Source organism: Canis lupus, chromosome 9, assembly GCF_011100685.1.
Source record: "Canis lupus familiaris isolate Mischka breed German Shepherd chromosome 9, alternate assembly UU_Cfam_GSD_1.0, whole genome shotgun sequence".
NCBI lineage: Eukaryota > Metazoa > Chordata > Mammalia > Carnivora > Canidae > Canis > Canis lupus.
The window spans coordinates 35,928,031-35,950,195 of record NC_049230.1 but is presented as its reverse complement, the minus strand read 5'-3'; the positions used below and the strand labels follow the sequence as shown (position 1 = coordinate 35,950,195).

The 22,165-nt window shown below is 39.4% G+C and overlaps 1 protein-coding gene and 1 long non-coding RNA gene across 3 annotated transcripts in view; one reads left to right on the top strand and one right to left on the bottom strand.

The window, feature by feature from the left end:
- The window catches only part of APPBP2 (amyloid beta precursor protein binding protein 2), a 70,057-nt gene extending 67,381 nt beyond the window's left edge, over nucleotides 1–2,676 (bottom strand). The window contains exon 1 of the mRNA XM_038547989.1: nucleotides 2,229–2,676. Within this exon, the coding sequence (XP_038403917.1) occupies nucleotides 2,229–2,366 (138 nt within the window). The 5' untranslated portion in view covers nucleotides 2,367–2,676. The remainder of the gene's footprint in view (nucleotides 1–2,228) is intronic.
- The window catches only part of LOC106559306, a 43,989-nt gene continuing 24,416 nt past the window's right edge, over nucleotides 2,593–22,165 (top strand). Inside the window, exons 1-2 of one of the 2 annotated variants that reach the window (XR_005364633.1) lie at nucleotides 2,593–2,928; nucleotides 15,246–15,354. This is a non-coding gene — a long non-coding RNA (uncharacterized LOC106559306). The remainder of the gene's footprint in view (nucleotides 2,929–15,245; nucleotides 15,355–22,165) is intronic. The other variant, XR_005364632.1, reaches the window with a different exon arrangement.

The window sequence follows — 22,165 nt, the reverse complement described above, 5'->3', positions numbered from 1 at the left end:
CTTTATCTGTGACAGTGCCTATTGGTGGAAGTTGGGACTGCTGAAGGAATCTGATTATAAATTTCTCCTTGGTTCTAAGTTAGATAAAATTAAACTGTAAACAGCCTCTTAAAATGTTCACAAATTGGAGCAGGGGATGAGTACTTCATACTCATATGCATTAAAATGCTTAAAAAGAAAAAAAAATGCTTAAAAAGTACCATATTTATGTAGTGATACCGTGTTTTAGAGCAAACAAAGATTAGTAAGTCAAGTAATTAGTTCTATAAATGTCTTTCATCAATTATCTCAAAATGCAAAATCTTCACAATCAAGAAAGCAAGGAACACAGGAACTCAATACTAAGTATTAGCCCTTGTCTAAGTTACTTACTTTCTCACCTTTAACACAGGGTTATGCCTTACTCTATAGTTTGTGAGGATTAAACAAGACAACATGTGTAAAAGCACTTAGCATAGTTCCAGGCACATTTTAAATGCCTTCCTTCACTTTAACACAATGCCACACTCTCATCAGACATACAATTATTTAGAAGTGCACCAAAAAGAAACAATATTAAAACTTTGCAACTACATGAAACAGAAAACGTGGCAAAAGCACCATCTTTTCATACTAGTAATAATCTTCAAATGAAAAGCTTCAATTAGAAGCAAAAGTTACTAGAAGATGACCCGTCAAGAATATTTTGAGAGAATTCAAGCAGTAATCGTACTTTGCTTGAATTTCCAATTATTTCTTCTTAGAGTGTAAAAGATTACATAAGATTTAATAAAATGGACAGAGTAAGCATACACACAAGCTGTAGTTTCCCCTGAGAAAGCCAAATTTAAACAAACCCTACTTTAGGAATGAATCTTAAATACACAAAATTTCCTTAGATATATACAAAAGTAAATCAATGTATCAAAGACATTTGAGATGAAGGGAGAATTTCTCTACACCAGGGCCAAATAATAAAATGAATTACCAAACAAATCTTCTCCAAATATTTATGGAGTAAAAAAATCATTTGAATTATTAGAACTGGTGTAATGAGGCTGGATTTAGTAGAATGCAGCAAGTCAGCTGCTTTCTGAAAAAATATTCTGGGGTGGAGAAAGTGGGCGAGCTTCCCAATTAAACAACTGCCATAAAACAACCATACATACATAAGAACATACACATCTGTTAAATATCAGTTTACACTGTGTTCTAGCCAAATTACTAATCAAGAGGAAGCATTTAAAATCTAAAAAATAAATCCTACTCCACTTCTGGTCACATTTTGCACGGGTAGCTACTGGAGAGAGTACGAGTTATCCACGCCGATTCAAGGCAATGAGGACCGAATAATAAGTCCACTGTGCACATTCAAACGCGGGAGGGAGGAGGAAAGGGAGGCTCCGAGTCCATAAAGTTCTCCTCCCTCCCTAAACACTGCAAAAATTGTCCACGTCTAAGACACTTACCCTTGAAACTCCTTGGAGAGTGACTTGGGAGACTTTTTGTTCAGATTTCTGAGGGGGAGCTATTTAGGAATGCTGCAAGATTGCAACTTTCAAACACACGAACATAAATTCTTAAGTATTTTTTTCTTTCAGGAAAGATTTTTTTTCCTTTTCCTTTCCAATAGTGTATCACCACTCACATATTAACAAAATTCCCAGGCATAAACAAAAACCAAAGCTTTAAAGAATATACGAAAAAAAAAAAACCATACAACTATTTATTCCCAGTAAATCCTCAACTCCCTCTCGATTGGGATGAAAAAGGAGAAACGAAGTACACAAAGCAGAAAAAATGACTTGGGAAAAGGGGCGACAAAAGGAGAAAGTAGGAAGGGGGTTTAAGAGCAGGGCAAAAAGTTCAGCTGATGCTGACATTTAATCTGGGTTAAGGGCAGCCTGTGAAGACACAGGCTAGAAGTGAAGGACTGAGTGGGACAGTGGGACAACAGAGGAAGTGCACGCAAAAGGCCTGCCCAAGATGAGGGGGCACAGGGTAGGAGGGAACACCGAAAAACGAGGAGACTCATTAGGAAGAGACAGCAGCGATCAAGGCCCAAGAGCTTGAGAGAGGATACGGAGACAGGGTCTTCCTACACTGGCAACGCCGAGACCGCACCAGATGCCTCGGGAGGCGATCCTGCTACGAGGGGTGAGGGGTTAACTGCGGGGGTTCGCAGACGTGGAAGGGGGTGCGGCCCCAGGGGTTGCGACAGGGGAGCAGAGCAGGCCCACGGCCCGTACCTTGTAGTAAACATCGAACTGGATGTTCTCGGGCAAGGAGCGGATGTCTCGGCGGGAGCGGATGTAGTTGTCCACGACAGCGGAGATGGCGGTGTTATACAGAGTCTCTGGGATCCACTCTAGTTCCACGGCCGCCATCTTCCTTCCCTCCTCCTCCGCCTCCTCCGCCTCCTCCTCCCGAAGGCCCCCGCCTCCCTCCGTAGCGAACTCGTCTGCGGCCCCGGAGGATTCGGACGGGCGGCGGCAGCCACGCGGGCACAGGGCAGAAGCGCACGGCCGTCCTGGCTCCTCCCGGGCGAGCTGTAGGGTAGCCGCGGCGCACGCAGGCCCGGGTAAACAGCGGGGCACGCAGCCAGAGAGAGCCAAGCCCAGGCGTCACATTCCGGGTTTGAGAGAAACCCGAGTTCCGTCCCAGCGCGGAGCTCTGCAGGGGCGGGGCTGCGTGTGCGGCGTCATGACGTCAGCGCACGCTGACGCGCCGGAGGGTAGGAATGCGGCAGGCGGAAAACTTGGGAAGAAAAGAGTCGTGATGCTTCCCGCCGAGGACGTATTTTCCGAGGGGGCCCGAGGTGGTGGATGAGGGTGGGCGGGTTGCCCTGGGATGAGGAATCCTCTCCCGTGCCGAATTACGCGGGCGCCTCCGTCCCTTCAGCAGATTCCGCCTGGAGAGTTCTTAGGCATGGACCTTTTCGAGGTTCAGGTAAAAGTTTGAATCCTTTCCTCAGAAAAATGCACATTATCAGTACAATGAAAATTACGCATTCAGGGAATTCAGAAGGGATCTAAACACCCTTCCTCAGACACTGGTCCCTAAGCCAAGTTAGGAAACTCTGGTCCGGGAAACCAGGGCTTATCATGGGTCATTGTATAACCATTTGCATTGTTTGAACTTTTTACCATATTTACTTTTTCCAAAGAAAATTTACAAACAAAAAATGAGAAAAAGAACTGTAGAAGAGGGATCCCTGGGTGGCGCAGCGGTTTGGCGCCTGCCTTTGTCCCAGGGCGCGATCCTGGAGACCCGGGATCGAATCCCACGTCGGGTTCCCGGTGCATGGAGCCTGCTTCTCCTTCTGCCTATGTCTCTGCCTCTCTCTCTCTCTCTCTCTCTCTCTCTCTCTCTCTCTCTCTGTGTGTGACTATCATAAATAAATAAATTAAAAAAAAAAAAAGAACTGTAGAAGAATTTGGCAGGAAGGTTAGCCTGATTATGGAATTACAAATAGTGGTGAGAAGAAAGGGGTTAATTGCCGACTGTGTCAGGGCTTAATAGTAAGATAGAAATGGAAGGTTTCAATTTTCTCTCATAGTTCTAGTCCCAGTCTCAAGAGACTATTGAATAATTGAGAGTACTTGTTTCAGCTCCCTTCCTTATTCACCCTGAACATCTGCTATTTATGTAACTTAATTTTCCAAGTTGGCCACCTCAAGAACTTTGTGCAATATATTTCTGTCTCAAGAACTTTGTGCAATATATTTCTGTTCTAGGAATTTAACAGTTGCTGTCTGTAATTGATGACACCGTCTGATAGTCACCCTGTAACAATGTAAAACCTAAAGACAATAATATGTCCTGACATTAAGAGCTAAAGGAATTGGAAGTGATTCTTCCAGTTTACCCGGTATTTCTATGTTAAATGGCTAAGTAATTTGGTAAAAAAAAAAAAAAAAAAAAAAAAAAGAAATACAAGAAATACACTTAATTCTTTTCTCAGTCAATACCGGCCAGCTCTGTAATCCATGAACCTAATAAGATAGATGTGGTTGGCCTTAAGGGTTGCGGACTTACTAAGTAAAAACAAAAACAAATGCCCAGTTATATTTTAATTTCAGGTAAATAATGAATAGTTTTTAATCTAAGTATGTTGCATGCAGTAGTTTTACACACCCGTTTCAAGTCTCTCAAGCACATGAGTTCCTTCAGCAAATTCTGCATCAGGAGTTCTTAGATCTTTTGAGGCTGTTTGAACCTCTTTCCACAAACATGTATAATTTTCCATGCAAATATCACAAGGGACATACTTACACTAAAAAAAAATATTCATTGTTTATCTGAAAATCACATTTAACTGGGCATTGTGTTTTATCCAGCAACCCTACCTCAAGGGATCCATGAATCCCCTGAAATTGAGTGCAGATGTTCTAGGACATTTTGGCTGAATCAGGAACTGGGCTCAGTTCCTATAAGCAGATTAAGCTGTGTTGGACACACATTGATTGCTATATGGACCTTAGTGCTGTTAGGCAGAATTAAACATCCAAAAATGTATATAGACAAAGGAGTCTTTATGGACAAAAGGACCTCTTGATCCCATCTTCATTGTTTTGAGATTGAAAGTTATTAAAATGTATGTGATGGTCTGGGAGGCCCTGACATAGGGCAGACAGATTACCTGAAAAGACAGGGCCCCTGAGAATTAAATGTTGGAGGAGTCAGGACCAGTAGCTGCCTTGTGTACAAAGGACTAAGCATCGAAGGAGCTGAGTGAGCCACCCAGGTACTCCATAAGTACCTTTCTTTTGAATCTGGTTAGATTGTGTCTGCTCCCACAAGTAGAGTCCAGCAGAAGTGATGCTAGGTCAGAAATGGCCATACAGAGTCCATTTTATTCTCTGGAATTCTCATTCTTGGATTCCCGAGGCACCATATTAAGAAGAGGAACTAGCCTGAGGCAACCATGCTTTCAGAAAGCTCAAGCCACATGGAAAGACTATGTGTAAGCACTTGTGTAAGCACTATGTGTAAGTCAACTGAGTACAGCCTTTGAGTCATACCACATCAGGTACCCGTTATTTCGGTGAAGAAACTTCCAGATGATTCCAACTCCATAACATTTGAGCCACTGTCAGCCACTCCAGTGTTCCCAGCTGAGGGCTCAAGAGTCACAGAGCTGAGACAAGCATCCCTGTTCTACTCCATCTGAATTCCTGACCCACAGGAGCATAATAAAATGGTTGTTGATGTATCACTAAGGTTGGATGGTTTATTATAAAGTTCCCAGGAACCCATCACTTTAGACTGCATATTGAACCTCTTCCCTTTCAGGGCTACATATTGCTAAGGATATAAATGCATTCATGAAAATTATAAAATTCATAACCTGTACCGGACAGTCTTAACTCTCTGACGATGGCTCTGCTACACTACTTATACGACTGAATTGCCTAACCATAGAGTATCAGCATAGAGACAATGATTTTTATCCAATACTTGAAGAATCTTTCAGAGCCCTCCAAGTCTACACCCGCTTATTCAACACCCATTAGCCACATATAAAAAATCACATGGACCTCATAAGTAAGATTGTCGAGGTACATCTATGGTACAACACATGATAGAGGCAAAATGATTGAGTCCTATAACTTGTTATCACCAAAGAACAGAGCGAGGGTTTGTCAACAAATTCTTGTCACTTGGAGAAATAATGCAGATAGGAGACTCGGCCCAATTCTCATTCCTCTGTACTATTACCCACATCCGTAGAAAATTTGTGCTGATTCCATTGTATATAATAAAGGCTTACAGGTCATTTTTGGAAAGACACAAAATAATACAGTGTGAGAAATACTGTGATAGTTTGCATAGGACATTGTGGGAGTGCTAAAGAGGAGATAATGAGTTGGTTGGGGTTGTAGTAATGCTATAACAGTTCCAATGTAGGTCAGTTCTCAAAGTATTTTTAGTTGTAATGAAATTCATAGGAAAAGAACACTTGAACAGATTTACTTGGACAATTAAAAGTAGGTTTGTTTTGCCACGACACTATACCTCTGATTTCTGGGAAATTTAGTAATTATTAGAATGTAAAAAATACAGGAAAAAATGTGAAACAAACTTGTAGTTCTTTAATTGTGACCGTGAAAAGTTGTGATTTTTTCAATGAAATAGGAATAGGAATTAGGTAAGCTATATACAAAGTGATGTAGTCATATAATAATAACTTGAGCCAATCCGAGAGAAATACCATTATCCTGCGTGAGTGGATCCCATCCACATCCAACTCACCAAATGATTTAGTTAAAATATACAAATGAAGGGCACTGGGGTGGCTCAGTTGGTTAAATATCTGCCTTTGGCTCAGGTCATGATCCCAGGGTCCTGGGATCAAGCTCCACATCAGGCTCCCTGCTGGGCGGGGAGTCTGCTTGTCCCCTTCCCTCTGCCCCTCCCTCCACTCATGCATTCTACCCCCCCCAAAAGAAATAAAATCTTTTAAAAATATATTAAAAATAAATAATAAAATACACAAAAGACACAGATACTTAACTTAGATGACAAAATCTATAGTGAACCCATTTACTGAGGTTAAACAACATACTGAAAGATTTGGGTCCAGGTTTGGATTTTGTTTGTTTGTGAGAGAGCACGGGGGGGTTGCAGAGAGAGAGGAAGAGAGAATCCTGAGATCACCACCTGAGTTAAAATCAAGAGCCAGATGCTTAAATGACTGAGCTACCCAGGCACCCCTAGTTTGAGATTTTTTTAAGTTATGATATATCTATAAGATAGACAGGCAGACTTGGGAAAGGTTTCAGGTGTGGGGGAGAACAAAAACCTTCATAGTTGTTTATGATCATTGAAGACAAGAGAGTATATTGAAATAAAGAAAGAAAGAATGTATATTCCAGAGAAAAGAAAAAAACTAAGAGATCATATTATAATCTACTCTGTAACATCTCTTATAATGATATCATGTCAATTATATCATGTGTGGATGCCTTATTTCCTCAACGGGTGCATGAAGATCTTGAGGACTGGATAGTAAATATTGTGTATTTCAGAAACCAAGCCTAGTGCAGACATACATGAGCATTTAATAATTAGATTAATAAATAGGCCTTCCTACCTCTCTTGGGGAAAAACCACACAGTTGGCTACATTGCAAAATATTTACTTCCTTTACACTCAAATTTTCAAAAACACATACTTTAAAGTATTTTGTTTCTTTTTTATTTTTTATTTATTTTAAATATTCATTCATTCATTCATTCATTCATTCATTCATGAGAGGCAGAGAGAGAGAGTGTCAGAGACATAAGCAGAGGGAAAAGCAGGCCCCATGCAGGAAGCCCGATGGAGGACTCAATCCCAGGACTCTGGGATCACACCCTGAGCCAAAGACAGACGCCCAACCACCACCCAGGTATCCTTGTTCCTTTAAAAAAAAAAATACATATATATATATATATATTTTATTTATTTATTTGGGAAAGAGAGCATGAGGGGAGGGCCTAAGGTGAGGAGGAGCAGGAGAGGGAGAAGCAAACTCTTCACGAAGCAGGAAGCAGTATGTGGGGCTTGATCCCAGAACATTGGGATCATGACCTGAGCTGAAGGCAGATGTTTAATTGACTAAGCCACCCAAGCATTCATATATTGTTCCTTTAAAAAAAAAAATTGTGGCAAAATATGCATAATATTAAATTTTCTATTTTAGCTATTTTTAAATATACTAAGCATTGACATTAAGTATGTTAACAATGTTGCGCAGTCATCACCACATTCATTTCCAAAACTTCTTCCTCAGCTCCACCAAAAACTCTGTACCCATTAAACAATGATTCCCCATTTCCCCCTCTTTCCAGCCCCTGGTAGCCTGTAATCTGCTTTCTGTCTCTATGAGTTTGCCTATTCTAAGTACCTAATATAAGTGGAATCCTGCCTTTGTCCTGTTGTGCCTAGTTTATTTCATTTAGCATGTTTTGAAGGCTTATCTATGTTGTAACATAACAGAATTTCATTTTCTTAAAAAGATTTTATTTTTATTTTTATTTATTTACTTTTTTAGAAAATATTTTTAAAATTTGTTTATTTTAGAGAGAGTGCAAGCACGTGAGCCAGTGAGCAGGGAGAGGGGCAGAGAGGGAGGGAAAGGGACAAGCAGACTCTGTGCTGAGTGTGAAGCCCTACACAGGGCTTGATTTAACAACCCTGAGTCCATAACCTGAGTCAAAATCAAGAGTTGGACGCTCAAGTGACTGAGCCATCCAGAAGCAGCATATTTACTTATTTCCTTTTTAAAAGTAGGCTACTTGCCTAGCGTGGAGCTGAATGTGGGGCTTGAACTCACAACCCCAAGATCAAAACCTGAGCTGAGACCAAGCATTGGATGCTCAACCGAGTCACCCAGGTGCCCCTAAAGATTTTACTTTTGAGGGATCTCTACATTCAATGTGGAACTCAAATTTACAATCCTGAGATTAATAATCACACATTCAATTGACTGATCCAGCCAGACACCACTTTCAGTTTTTTTTGTTTTTGCTTTTACCCCCTTTTATTAGTGTTTAAGGCTGAATAATATTCCATTATATGTATAAAATACATTAGTTTTTCCATTCATTTGTGCATGGCCATTTGGGTTGTTTCCAACTTTTGGCAATTGTGAATGACACTGCTATGAACGTAAATATACAAACATCTGTTTGAATCCCTGTTTTCAATTCTTTTAGATATATACCTAGGAGTAGAATTGCCAGACAATTTGGTAATGTTACCTTTAACTTACTGAGGAAGTGCCAGACTTTTCCACAACAGCTGTACCATTTTATATTCCCACCAGTGATTCACAAGGGCTTCAGTTTCTGCATATATTCACTAACACTTGTTATTTTCCATTTTTTTCATTTTTTGATAATAGCCATAGGGCTATAAGTGTATTAAAATATTTTTGTGTTCCACCAAAATTCACATTAGAATTATGAGCTAGCCCAATAAGAAGAGAAAGTATAGGGGCACCTGGGTGGCTCAGTCAAATAAGCATCTGGCTTTGGCTCGGCTCATGATCTTGGGGTCCTGGGATCGAGCTCTGAGCTTGGCTCCCTGCTTGACAGGAAGTCTACTGCCTCTCCATTTGCCCACCTCCCTACTCGTGCTTTTTCTCTCTCTGTCTGAAATAAATAAAAATCTTAAAAAAAAAGAAAAAATATATTAAATACATAGTTGAAGAGGCTAAAGTTGTGTTGGAAAAAACAGGCAATACACACCAAGAGCCTTAAAAATATGCAAATTCTAACTTAATTTATAGATATTTTCTCACATGTTCAAATAGACATATGTATAAGGATGTTCAAACAGCTTGTTTATGTGCTTATGTGTTTATGCCCTTTTAAAATATGAAGAGCAGCCCTCCCCCCAGTAGACAGCGGATAGAATGGTTCTATGCTATTTGTTTTTAGTGAGAGGACACAGAAGAGGGAAACAAGGAGCCTTTTCTTTACTTTTGCATTTTAAAATTCTAGGCCCTGCAGGGAAACAGAAAGAATTTATATGCATAGACAACACAGTAGATTTGATGAATAGAGCTTCTCCCTCCCTTCCAGTTTCCCCGGAAAAGAGAAAGAAAGGAAAGGGGAAAACCCAAAGTAAAAAATATAGGAACCTGATAATGGTGGAAGTGCCCTATACCCTGTCCCCTTACCACGACTACCACTTACTTCTGCACCTCTGTATGGATCCTAGAGTATAGGATAAAAAAGGTTTATGGTGGTCTGAGTGCAGAAGGTTTACTTTCATAAGTGGAGTCTAGAAAGGCAGTAAGAAGGGGCATCTGGGTGGCTCAGTGGTTGAGCATCTGCCTTTGGCTTGGGTCGTGATCCTGGGGTCCTGGGATCAAGTCCCACATCACATTCCCTCTGGGGAGCCTACTTCTCCCTCTGCCTATGTCTCTGCCTCTCTCTCTGTGTGTCTCTCATAAATAATAAATAAATAAATAAATAAATAAATAAATAAATAAATAAATAAATAAATAAGAAAAGCAGTAAGAATGCATAGTAGGAATGGTTGCCTGATAGGCTCAGGCAAGTGAGCCTAAGACAACATCACAGGGCTCCGCAGCATGATATGGGAGTGGTAGAATAACTTTCTTTAATTACCTGAGGGTAACCAGCATCTATGAAGGGCTTTGAGCAGCCCAAGAATTTCTCAGAATAATTTGTGCCCAAGAGCCTTACATGGCCTCCCAGAGCCACTGGCAACCTGTCACAGGGGCTGATAATTCCAAAGTACCAGAGAGTGCCCATGAGGGAAGAGAGAGAAATTTGTCTCTTTAAGAACCACTGAGATCCAGGGGTACCTGAGTGGCTCAGTTGGTTAGGTGGCCAACTCTTGATTTCTGTTCCAGTCATGACCTCAAGGTTGTGAGATTGAGCCCCAGGTCAAGCTCCATGCTGGATATGGAACCTGCTTCAGATTCTCTCTCCATCTCTCTCTGCCTCTCCTTCATCTCTGTTCAGGTGCACACACTCATCTGTGTGTGTGCGCACTCTCTCTGTCTCTCTCTCTCTCTGAAAAAGGAAAAAAAGAACCTCTGAAATGCAAAAGGAGAAAAGTACAGCAGTGATGGGCACAGACCATGGCAAAGATCTAAATAGGATGCTGATGAGCAGCCTGGGTGACTCAGCGGTTTAGCACGGCCTCCAGCCCAGGGCCTGATCCTGGAGACCCGGGATCGAGTCCTATGTCACGCTTCCTGTATGGAGCCTGCTTCTCTCTGTGTCTCTGCCTCTCTCTCTGTGTGTGTCTTTCATGAATAAATAGATAAAATCTTTTTTTTTTAAAGATTTTATTTATATTTCATGAGAGACACAGAGAGAGACAGATGCAGAGGGAGAAGCAGGCTCCATGCAGGGAGCCCTATGTGGGACTCGATCCTGGGCCTCCAGGATCACGCCATGGGTGGAAGGTGGCACTAAACTGCTGAGCCACCCGGGCTGCCCAATAGATAAAATCTTAAAAAAAAAAAAAATAGGATGCTGATCATTAGCCAGATAACAGATCTAACCTTTTTTAGTTCTTAGATTAACATGACTCAAGATTCAAATGTCAGGGACAGAGAGTCTGATTAGCTAGCTTGGGTTATGTTTACCTTTGGCCAGGGGAGTACGAGGCAATATAATTGACTGGTTACCAAGGCTATATCAAGTAGAAAAGGGGTGGTTACCTAAAAAAAGATAAATCAGGTGATAGTACCAAAAAATGAGGTCAGGGATATCTGGCAAGCAAAAACTACAGATATGTATTGAATTTACCAAGCATATTCCTGGGTCAAAGATACAATACCATTAAAAAAAAAAGATTTTATTTATGTGTTTTAAGAGAGAGAGAGAGGGAAAGAATAATACAGAGAGAGCATGAATGGGTGTGTGGGGCAGATGGAGAGGAGAAGGAGACTCCCCGCTGAGAGGGGAGCCCAGTGTGGGGCTTAAACCCAGGATCCTGTGATCATGACCTGAGCTGAAGGCAGATAATCGACTGAGCCACCAGGTGCCCCAATACTATCTTTAATCTACTTTCTGTGGGCAGCCTGGGTGGCTCAGCGGTTTAGCGCTGCCTCTGGCGAAGGGCGTGATCCTGAAGACCTGGGATTGTGTCCCATGTTGGGCTCCTGCATGGAGCCTGCTTCTCCCTCTGCCTGTGTCTCTGCCTCTCTTTCTCTCTGTGTCTCTCATGAATTAATAAATAAAACCTTTTAAAAAATAATCTACTTTTTAAAGATATAATTTTTTAAAAATATTTTAGTCTTTTTTTTTTTTTTTTTTTTTTTTTATTTATGATAGTCACAGAGAGAGAGAGAGAGAGGCAGAAACACAGGCAGAGGGAGAAGCAGGCTCCATGCACCGGGAGCCCGACGTGGGATTCGATCCCGGGTCTCCAGGATCGCGCCCTGGGCCAAAGGCAGGCGCCAAACCGCTGCGCCACCCAGGGATCCCTTAAAGATATAATTTATATAAAGGTGCACATTTTAAGTGAACAAGTTGATGACTTTGGACAAATGTACAAATGTATCTAACCACTACCCCAATCAAGGTGTACATTTCCACCTCTCCAGAAGTACTCTGCCCCTTTGCAGTCAGCCTCCTTAAATGCCCCACCCCAGGCAACCACTGATATGATTCTAAGATTATTGACTAGTTTTATCTGTTTTTGAATTTTATATAAATGGAATAATTATTATTTTTAAATATTTCATTTCCCATTAACTTCTTAGCTATACATTTATTTTTTCAGTGTTTTCTGTAATGCTAATAATATGTATTCTTAACTTATTACAGTCTATGTAGAGTCAATACTGTATCTTTTCCCACTTCCTACTTTCTAATTAGAAAGCCCCTATTTATGATGCTTCCTCCTTCACAATGAAATAACTTGACGACGAATAAAAATTTACAAATAAACTTACCTGCCCTCCTGTATTTTGTATGATTGTTGTCATATATTTTCCTTCTACATTTGTTATAAACCCCACCTTACTTTTTTGTTTTGTTTTGTTTTAAACATTGTCTTTCAAGTAAATAACAAGAAAAAAGAAAACAATCTTTTTCATTTTCCTGCTTACTTATAACTTCTGATGCTCTTACCTTCCTTCTCATAGTTCCAGCTGTTTGGAAAGATACAATCATTTTTGAAGACCAAACTTCTTTCTAAGTACTTTATACTCTACTAATTTATATTCCTGCCAGTAGTGGCAAGGATTTTCCTATATAATAATAAGAACAAATTAGAAAATATAATGGAAGGGTGCGTAGGTGGCTCAGTCAGTTAAGCATTGGCCTTTGGCTCAGGTCATGATCTCTGGGTCTGGGGATTGAGCCCAAGTTGGACTCCCTGCTCAGTGGGTCTGCTCCCTCTCCCTCTGCCCTTCCTCCCTTCTCGTGCACACTCTCTCTCTCAAATAAATAAAGTATATTTTTAGGGGATCCCTGGGTGGCGCAGCGGTTTGGCGCCTGCCTTTGGCCCAGGGCGCGATCCTGGAGACCCGGGATCGAATCCCACATCGGGTTCCCGGTGCATGGAGCCTGCTTCTCCCTCTGCCTGTGTCTCTGCCTCTCTCTCTCTCTCTCTCTCTCTCTCTGTGTGACTATCATAAATTAAAAAATATATATATATTTTTTTTAAAAAACATCGATTTTTTTTAATCTGTTGTTTTTGGGGATCCCTGGGTGGCTCAGCGGTTTGGCGCCTGCCTTTGGCCCAGGGCGCAATCCTAGGTCCTGGGATCGAGTCCCGCGTCGGGCTCCCAGCATGGAGCCTGCTTCTCCCTCCTCCTGTGTCTCTGCCTCTCTTCTCTCTCTCTGTCTATCATGAATAAATAAATAAATAAATCTTTTTAAAAAAAATCTGTTGTTTTTGAAGTACTGCACCCTATTTCCTTTCTTAGAGTGGTGAATTTTACCTTTTATACAATCATAGTTACTGTTATTTTCTAATTATAAAAGTAATAAATACCTATGAAAGGAAGTTTGGAATACAGAGAATACTAGGGAAAATTTTACTGTAATCCTACCATGTAGAGATAATCACTATTATTATCCTTAAACTTTTTGTGTTTTTAAATTTTTTTAAGGATATAATGCACACTTCCTGTAACAATTTCAATTAATACATGGGCACTATAGTGGAAATCTTTTATTTTTGCTTGTTCAGTATCAATTTCTTCTTTTTCTGATAATAATACCCTGATTTTCCCTTGGAGAACTCTCTCTCCCTCACTTTAAGTCCATGTGTTTCAGATGGGACTGACCCTATCACCCTTCAGCTCCAAGGACTAGCACAAGACTCAGGGTTGGTCAGTGATGATAGACCAGGAAGACTAATGGCAAACAATTCTGGAACTTTGGTTGACACTATTGGGAAAGAGAAATTCTCTTTCTCTGCTGTGACTCAAATGTAACAACTAGAATATATTGGAAATGATGCTGTGTGACTTCCAAGGACATAGCTTCCGCTTGGCATTCTATAATTATTCATTCTGGGGTAAGCCAGTCACCATGTTGTGAAAATAACTCATATAACCTTGTAAAATGGACCCTGAAGAGAGGAACTGAGGCATCAGCCATGTGAGTCCTTGAAAGGGGATCCCTCCAGTCTCAGTTGAGCTTTCAGAAGACTACAGCTCTACCTGACATCTTGACCAAATCTTCATGGGAAATCCTGGTTCTGGATTTCCAGCACTGCTCAGCTATGCTGCTCCTGATCCATAGAAACCTTGAGAGATAATAAATATTTGTTGTGGCTTTAAGCCACAAAGTTTTAGGGTAATTTGTTAAGTGGCAATAGATAACTAATATAAGATTAGGAATCCAAACTGAAGCTAATGAGAAGATGGCATTCCCAGATAAACTCTCTTAGTTTAGGAGCAGGCATGTTACTAGATCAACCAAATGGACAGGCTTCCTTTCTTTTTTTTTTTTTTTTAAACAGTTCGGTGAGCAACTCTCTTCCACTTACCCACAAGCATGAAAACCTATATTCAGATTATATAACTAGCAACCAACCTGTTAGCATACAGAAAGCCAATTTTAGGATGAATGTAATATTGCAAGGGGCAAATTACTTAGACCAAAAAAAGTAGGTCTTTGATAAACTTATTGAGTTACAGAAATAGCCATAAACCCCACCTTAACTTTAGCCTTCCAGTTACATGAGCCAATCATTTTAGCCACAATAGCTTTCTTCTGTTAACATATCTTTTGATATAAAATGTCTCTATTTTCAAACTTTTTTAGTTATATTATTTTAGGTGTATATTTGGCTCACTTTAAGTCCACGTGTTTCAGATGGGACTGACCCCATCACCCTTCAGCTCCAAGGACTAGCACAAGACTCAGGGTTGGTCAGTGATGATAGACCAGGAAGGCTAATGGCAAACAATTCTGGAACTTTGGTTGACACTATTGGGAAAGAGAAATTCTCTTTTTCTGCTGTGATTCAAATGTAAATTTTTTTCTTTTCTCACCATGACTGTCTATGAATAGGAGAATTTACATTTACTTTAATTGTGCTTAATCATACATTTATTCTTATTCTTGCTATTTGGCTTATGCATTCTATGTATCTTGCTTTCTTGCTCGTTAGTAATTTTGAAGTCATACATAGGTGGTTACAAATTGATAGCTTGTATTTGGCCCACAGACATGGCTGGGTCTTTTGTTTTTGTTTTTGTTTCTGTTTTGGTCTCATATAGAGTATTTAAAACTTTTTAATCTGATATTTAAAATTATGTTTATTTTATCCAGAAATTCAGATACCTGTCTAGCCACACTTAAAAGAAGATCTATAAGGGACTGCTAGTCTCACACGGCAACAATCATCTGGAACTATATAGTGGTTGGCTACCCAGTGGAGGTATGTGCCTTCTGGTTCACCATAGTCCCCATCATTTTGTGTTTTTTTTTTTTCCAAAGTGGAAAGTAAATTTCAGTTTATATTTATAATCTTTGCTTGCACTCTTGTTTTCTTATGGTAGAATATGCCTCTGTTCCAATGGGGTGATCATTTTTATTAAAAACCTAAGATGGCCATTGCCCTGGACTGAATTGTGTTCCCTGCCACCATACATATGTTAAAGTACTAACCCCCAAAGTAATGGTATTTGGAGATGGGGCCTTTGGGCAATAATTAGGTTTAGAGGAAGCCATGAGGGTGGGACATTCCTGATGGGATTAGTGCCTTTATAAGAAATGATACCAGAGGTCTTGTTCTCTCTCTGTTCTGTGTAAGGACATAGCAAGAAGGCAACCATCTGTAAGCCAGAAGAGAGCTCTCATCAGAACCAGATTATGCTAGCATCCTGTTTTCAGACTTCTAGCCTCTGGAATTGTGAGAAAATAAATTTCTGTTGTTTGACCCAACCAATCTATAGTATTGTTATGGTGGCCTGAGCTAAATAATACAGCCATGTTTCAAAAAAAAAAAAAAAAAAAAGTAAGACTGCCCACTTCTATGTTACTTCTCCAACCCTGTGGCCATTTGGATTTTCAATTTCTGTTTAAGTCCTTTTTCTCGAGGCACCTAGGTGGCTCAATCAGTTTGTATCTGCCTTGGGCTCAGGTCCCCACTGTCTGGCTCCCTGCTCAGTGGGGAGTCTGCTTCTCCTTCTCCCTCTGCCCCTGACTCATACTTGTTCTGTCTCTCTGGTGCTCGCTCTCTCTCTGTCAAATACATAAATACTTAGAAATAAATAAATCTTTTTCCTCTTTTACTGGTGGTTACCCATTGTTAATAGTTATAATATGAATATGGTTACCCATTGTTAATAGTTATAATATGAACCAATATTTTTTATGACCATCACGATACATTCTCTATAATTTTGTTCCCTTACAATTTTTTATTTTATTTTATTTTATTATTTTATTTTATTTTATTTTATTTTATTTTATTTTATTTATTGGCTTAACAATAGGAATTTATTTTTCTCACAATTCTGGAGGCTAGAAGTCTCAGATCAATATGTAAACAGAGTTGATTTCTTCCGAAGCCTCTCATCTTGGCTTACAATGTCCACCTTTTCCCTGTGTCTTCACATGACCTTCCTTCTATGCATGTCTTGTACTAATCTTGTCTTTTAAAAAAATTATTTACTTATTTTTAAATTTATAAAAAATTCTGGTATAATTTATGTACAGTGTTTTATTGGTTCTCAGGTGTACAATATAGTGATTTAACAATTCTATACATTACTTCAGGCTTATCATAAGTGTACTCTTAATCTCCTTCACCTATTTCACCACATACACATACCTCCCCTCTGGTAACCACCAGTTTGTTCTCTATGTGTAAGAATCTGTTTTTTTTTTGTTTGTTTCTTTTTTCTTTGTTAATTCTGTTTCTTAAATTCTGCATATGAGTGAAATCATATGGTATTTGTCTTTGACTAACTTATTTCACTTAGCATTATACCTTCTAGATCTATCCATGTTGTTGCAAATAAGATTTCATTCTTTTTTTATAGCTAATATTCCATTATATATACCACCTCTTCTTTGTCTATCCATCTATCAATGGATGCTTGAGCTGCTTTCATAATTTGGCTATTTTTTTTGGTAAAAAAATGCTGCAGTAAACATAGGGGTGCATCTATCTTTTCAAATTTGTGTTTTTGTATTCTTTGGGTAAATGTCCAGTAGTAGAATTACTGGATCCTATGGTGATTCTATTTTTAATTTCTTCAGGAATCACCATATTGTTTTACACAGTTTACATTCCCACCAATTGTGCATGATGGTTCCTTTTTCTCCACATCCTTGTTAACTCTTATTGTTTCTTATGTTTTCAATTTTAGCCATTCTGACAGCTGTGCAGTTGATCAATGATATTGAGCATCTTTTCATGTGTCTATTAGCCACTTGGATGTCGTCTTTGGAGAAATGTCTGTTCATATCTTCTGCCCACTTTTTAATTGGATTATATGGGGATTTTTGGTGTTGAGTTGTATAAGTTTTCTTTCTTTTTTTTTTTAAGTTTTCTTATATACTTTGGATACTAATCCTTTATCAGATATGTCATTTGCAAATATATTCTCCCATTCATTAGGTTGTCTTTTAGTTTTGTTGATTGTTTTCTTTACTGTGCAGAATCCTTTTACTTTACTGTGCAGAAGCCTTTTATTTTGATGAAGTCCTAGTAGTTTTTTTTTGTTTGTTTTTTTGGGCGGTTTTTTTTTTGCTTTCATTTCCCTTGCCTCAGGAGACATGTCTAGATAAAAGGTGCTATAGCTGATGTCAAAGAAGTTACTGCCTGTGCTTTCTTCTAGGATTTTTATGGTTTCAGGTCTCACATTTAGGTCTTTAATCCATTTTGAGTTTATTTTTGTGTATGGTGTAAGAAAGTGGTCTAGTTTCATTCTTTTGCTTGTTGCTGTCCAAATTTCCCAACACAATTTGTTGAAGAAAGTTTTTCCTATTGCATATTACAGAGGATACTTTTAGCAGGATTTTATTCTCCCCTGTCTTATACCCTACTTCCACTTTTATTGTGATTCAGTTCAAGATTGCCATTAATTTTTTTTAATATTTTATTTATTTATTCATGAGAGACACACACAGAGAGAGAGAGAGGCGCAGAGACACAGGCAGAGGGAGAAGCAGGCTCCATGCAGAGAACCCCATGTGTGACTTGTGTGACTTGATCCTGGGACTCCAGGACCATGCCCTGGGCTGAAGGCAGCGCTAAATCGCTGAGCCACGTGAGCTGCCCTCTTACTTTGTTTTCTATTTTAAGAATCTTTTCTTTTTTTAAAGATTTTATTTATTTATTCATAGAGACACAGAGAGAGAGGCAGAGACACAGGCAGAGGGAGAAGCAGGCTCCATGCAGGGAGCCCGACGCGGAACTCGATCCCAGGTCTCCGGGATCAGACCCCGGGCTGCAGGCGGCGCCAAACCGCTGCGCCACCAGGGCTGCCCTATTTTAAGAATCTTTTCTGGGGAATTGCATTAAACTTTAAAATCTCTTTATCAACAGTGTTTATGTTTGTTAGCTTGTCAGTTCTTTCCTTATCACTGTTTCTTATATATCATGCTTTGTGGATTGGGTTTTTTGTTTTTTTGTTTTTTTTTTAGATTTTTATGTTTCTTTTTTTATTAAGGAAAAAAAAATCTGTATTGATAGATGGTTTGCAGAACTTGTGCCAGTCACTAAGCTGTTCAGTTTCGATTGAGCTAGGCCTCTCATTACAAGGCTGCAGCATTCTGCTGGCAGGCTTTTACCATTGGTGTGATTCATGGTCACGGAACAGATCTGCAAGAGAAGACCCTCCCAGGTGAGAAAGCAAAGGAGGTGGTGGGGGCTTTAGGTATTTCATTGATGTCCTTTGACTATTGTGCAGAGCATTTTTTTAAAAATTATTTTCTCTGTTGTGGTTGCCTAAATTAGTTGGATCTCAGCCAGCTAATCTCTCTGACTGCCAAAGTAATTTGCCACTTCTGGGAGAGCTAGGTGTAGCAGCTTAGAATCATGATCTTTTTCCCTTAGAACAGTTAACACTGTTCCATTGTCATTTTGGAATAGAGATTGCATTTGGAATGCAATCTACTGTTGCATATGAGAATGCATAGAAACTTAGGAGTTTCTTATTATCTTTGAAATATAGAAAAGTCATCAGGATTCACTTGGAATCATCTTTGATTCCCTTCTTTCTCACACTCTATATCCTACCCACCAGGAAATCTGGCTGTTTCTACCTTCAAAATATATGTAAAATCTGATCATTTATCACTATATCTATTGCTACCACCCTGGTCTAAGCCACCATCATCTCTCCTCTGGACACTAAGATAGTTTCCTAAAGTGAACTCACTGCATTCGCTCTTGCCATTTCTCTACTCAAAACCCTGCAATGGCTCCCCATTCCACTCAAAGTAAAAACAAAAGTCTTTACAATAGCTAACAAGACTCCACTGGATTTGCAGTTCCCCCCACCCTATCTCACCTCTCTGACCTGGTCTTCTACTGCTTTCTTCCTCATTCTATTCCAACCATAGTGGTCATTTTGCTCCTCTGCTTTCTCTGCCTGGAACACTCTTCCCACAGATAACTTTACTATTAACTTTCTTGCCTTCAAGTCTTTACTCAAATAATACATTTCAATGAGGCCCTGATTTCACTGATCACCCTAAATAATGTGACTAGCCTTCCAACGCAGTTACTCCGGATCCTCTCCTTTCTCTGCTTTATTATTTCCCATAACACTTATAGTCTTCTAACATGTTTCATATACTAGTAATTATTATGTGAGTTGTTTATTGTCTCTTCTCCTGCTGAAATAAAGTTCCATAAGGGTAGGGATTTCTGTGTGTTTTATTCATTGTTCTCTTTCTAGTGACTAGAACAGTACCCAGCATATAGCAGGTGCTCAATAAGTATTTGTTGAATTGAATGAATAATATATATCTAGATCTGGATTATCATTTAGTAACCTAAAATAAAGACAACACCAGCTTATATTTTTCCCCAAATAGAGGTAATCTTTGGGAAATTCTCAATGCACAAGCCTTCTTTTTTATCTCCAAATGAGATAATTCCAAACTTTAAAAAAGTCCTCTATATAGTTGTTTGCTCCAAATCTTTCATCTGATTCAACTCCATGGAAATTCCTTCAAGACTAAGGTGGGAAAGGGGTTTCTCTTTAGTTTTCAGAAGCAAAACAAAAATTTTCTTTTTATAATTCTTGAATCAATTCATCAGAAAGTTGGAGATACAGGAAATTGTGTGTAATTTGTTTACCACCTTGGCCAATTCAACATCTCCTTTTTATTATTATTATTTTTTACTAAATAATATTTAAATATTCCTGACTTCTAGTTAAAAAGGTAGTTTGAGGAGCACCTGGATGGCTCAGTGGTTGAATGTCTATCTTCAGTTCAGGTCATGATCCTGAGGTCCTGGGATCAAGTCCCACATCAGGCTCCCCGCAGAGAGCCTGCTTCTCCCTCTGCCTAAGTCTCTGCCTCTTTCTCTGTGTCTCTCATGAATGAAAGAATAAATAAAATCTTTTAAAACATAAAAATAAAAAAACAAAAACAAAACCATAGTAACTAGGGGCACCTGGGTGGTACAGTTGGTTAAGCATTCCACTTTTGGTTTTGGATTGGATTGTGTATTGAGCCTCTTGTTGGGCTCTGCACCCAGCACATAGTTGGCTTGGCTTTCTCTCTCCCTCTCCTTCTGCCTCTCCCAAATAAATAAATAAAAACACAGTAACTAGAAACAAACAGAAAAAGCAACTTGAAGGAAACCTATATGATACAGAAGAAGAAAACAAGCAAAAACTAGTTCTCATAGCTTCAGAAACATTTCGTCTAAAAAACAAGAATGAAGTGCAATTTTAATTATTTTTATTTTTTGGATAAGGTGTGATTTGAAAAGGGAATTTAAACTCTAAATTTTATTTTATTTATTTATTTTTTTAAAAAGATTTTAAATTTATTTATTCATGAGAGACACAGAGAGAGAGAGAGAGAGGCAGAGGCACAGGCAGAGGGAGAAGCAAGGACTCAATCCACGGGTCTCCAGGATCATGCCGTGGGCCGAAGGCAGGCACCAAACCGCTGAGCCACCAGGGCTGTCCTAAACTCTAAATTTTAAAGAGCAATAAAAAGTCTTGGAAATTGAAAATATGATCACAGAAATGAAAATCTCAATAGTGGGATGCCTGGGTACTTAGTTGGTTAAGGATTTGACTCTTCATTTCATCTCAGGTTGTGATCTCAGGGTCCTAAGATCGAGCCCTGAGTCAGGCTCCATGCTGATTACTTTGAGGGGCACCTGGCTGGCTAAGTTGGAAGAACATGTGACCTCAGGGTTGTGAGTTCAAGCCCCAAATGTTCACTAGAGAGATTAAAACATAAAAATTTATTAAAATAAAAAATATTTTTAAAAATTCCTTTGACCTACCTAAAAAAAAGATTGTGACATTCATGAAAGGGTAACTTAAAGGCGTTTAAAACGGGTGTCTTGTAGTTCAACATTAATTTGGTTTTTCTTTTTTAACATGTCTGTGTTATGGTAAAAAAAACTTAAGCCTGAGAAAAGGGAATGAATTCTTTTGCCTGCGGGTCCTATCATTTCCTGTGCTGAAGCCACAGATGTGGCTGGAGATCAGTAGAAGCCAAGAAGGGTTAAGAAGATCTGCTTAACCAAAGGTGTCTCACCACCTGGCTGTCAAGATGTCAGAAAATTCCTTCTATTAGTTACTCTTTCATATGTGGACAGCAGATTGAAATAGGTTTCAATTGAAACAAATTTACTAAGTCACTTATTAACAATTTAGACAATAGTTTATCAGATCTAGTCTCTTGGCAAAATCCTAGTGTTGGGGCAGCCAGGGTGGCTCAGCAGTTTAGTGCCGCCTTTAGCCCAGGGCCTGATCATGGAGACCCGGGATCAAGCCCCACGTCGGGCTCCCTGCATGGAGCCTGCTTCTCCCTCTGCCTGTATCTCTGCCTCTCTCTCTCTCCTCTCTGTGTGTCTCATGAATAAATAAATAAAAAGACTTAAAAAAAAAATCCTAGTGTTAAAGGACCAGAAAGAGTAAGCATTGAAGAGAACAAAGAATTGTCTGAATTAGCACTGTCTAATAGAAATGTAATGCAAATGTAATGAGCCACATACCTTAACTGAAATTTTCCGATAGCCAACAGTAAAAAGAAACATG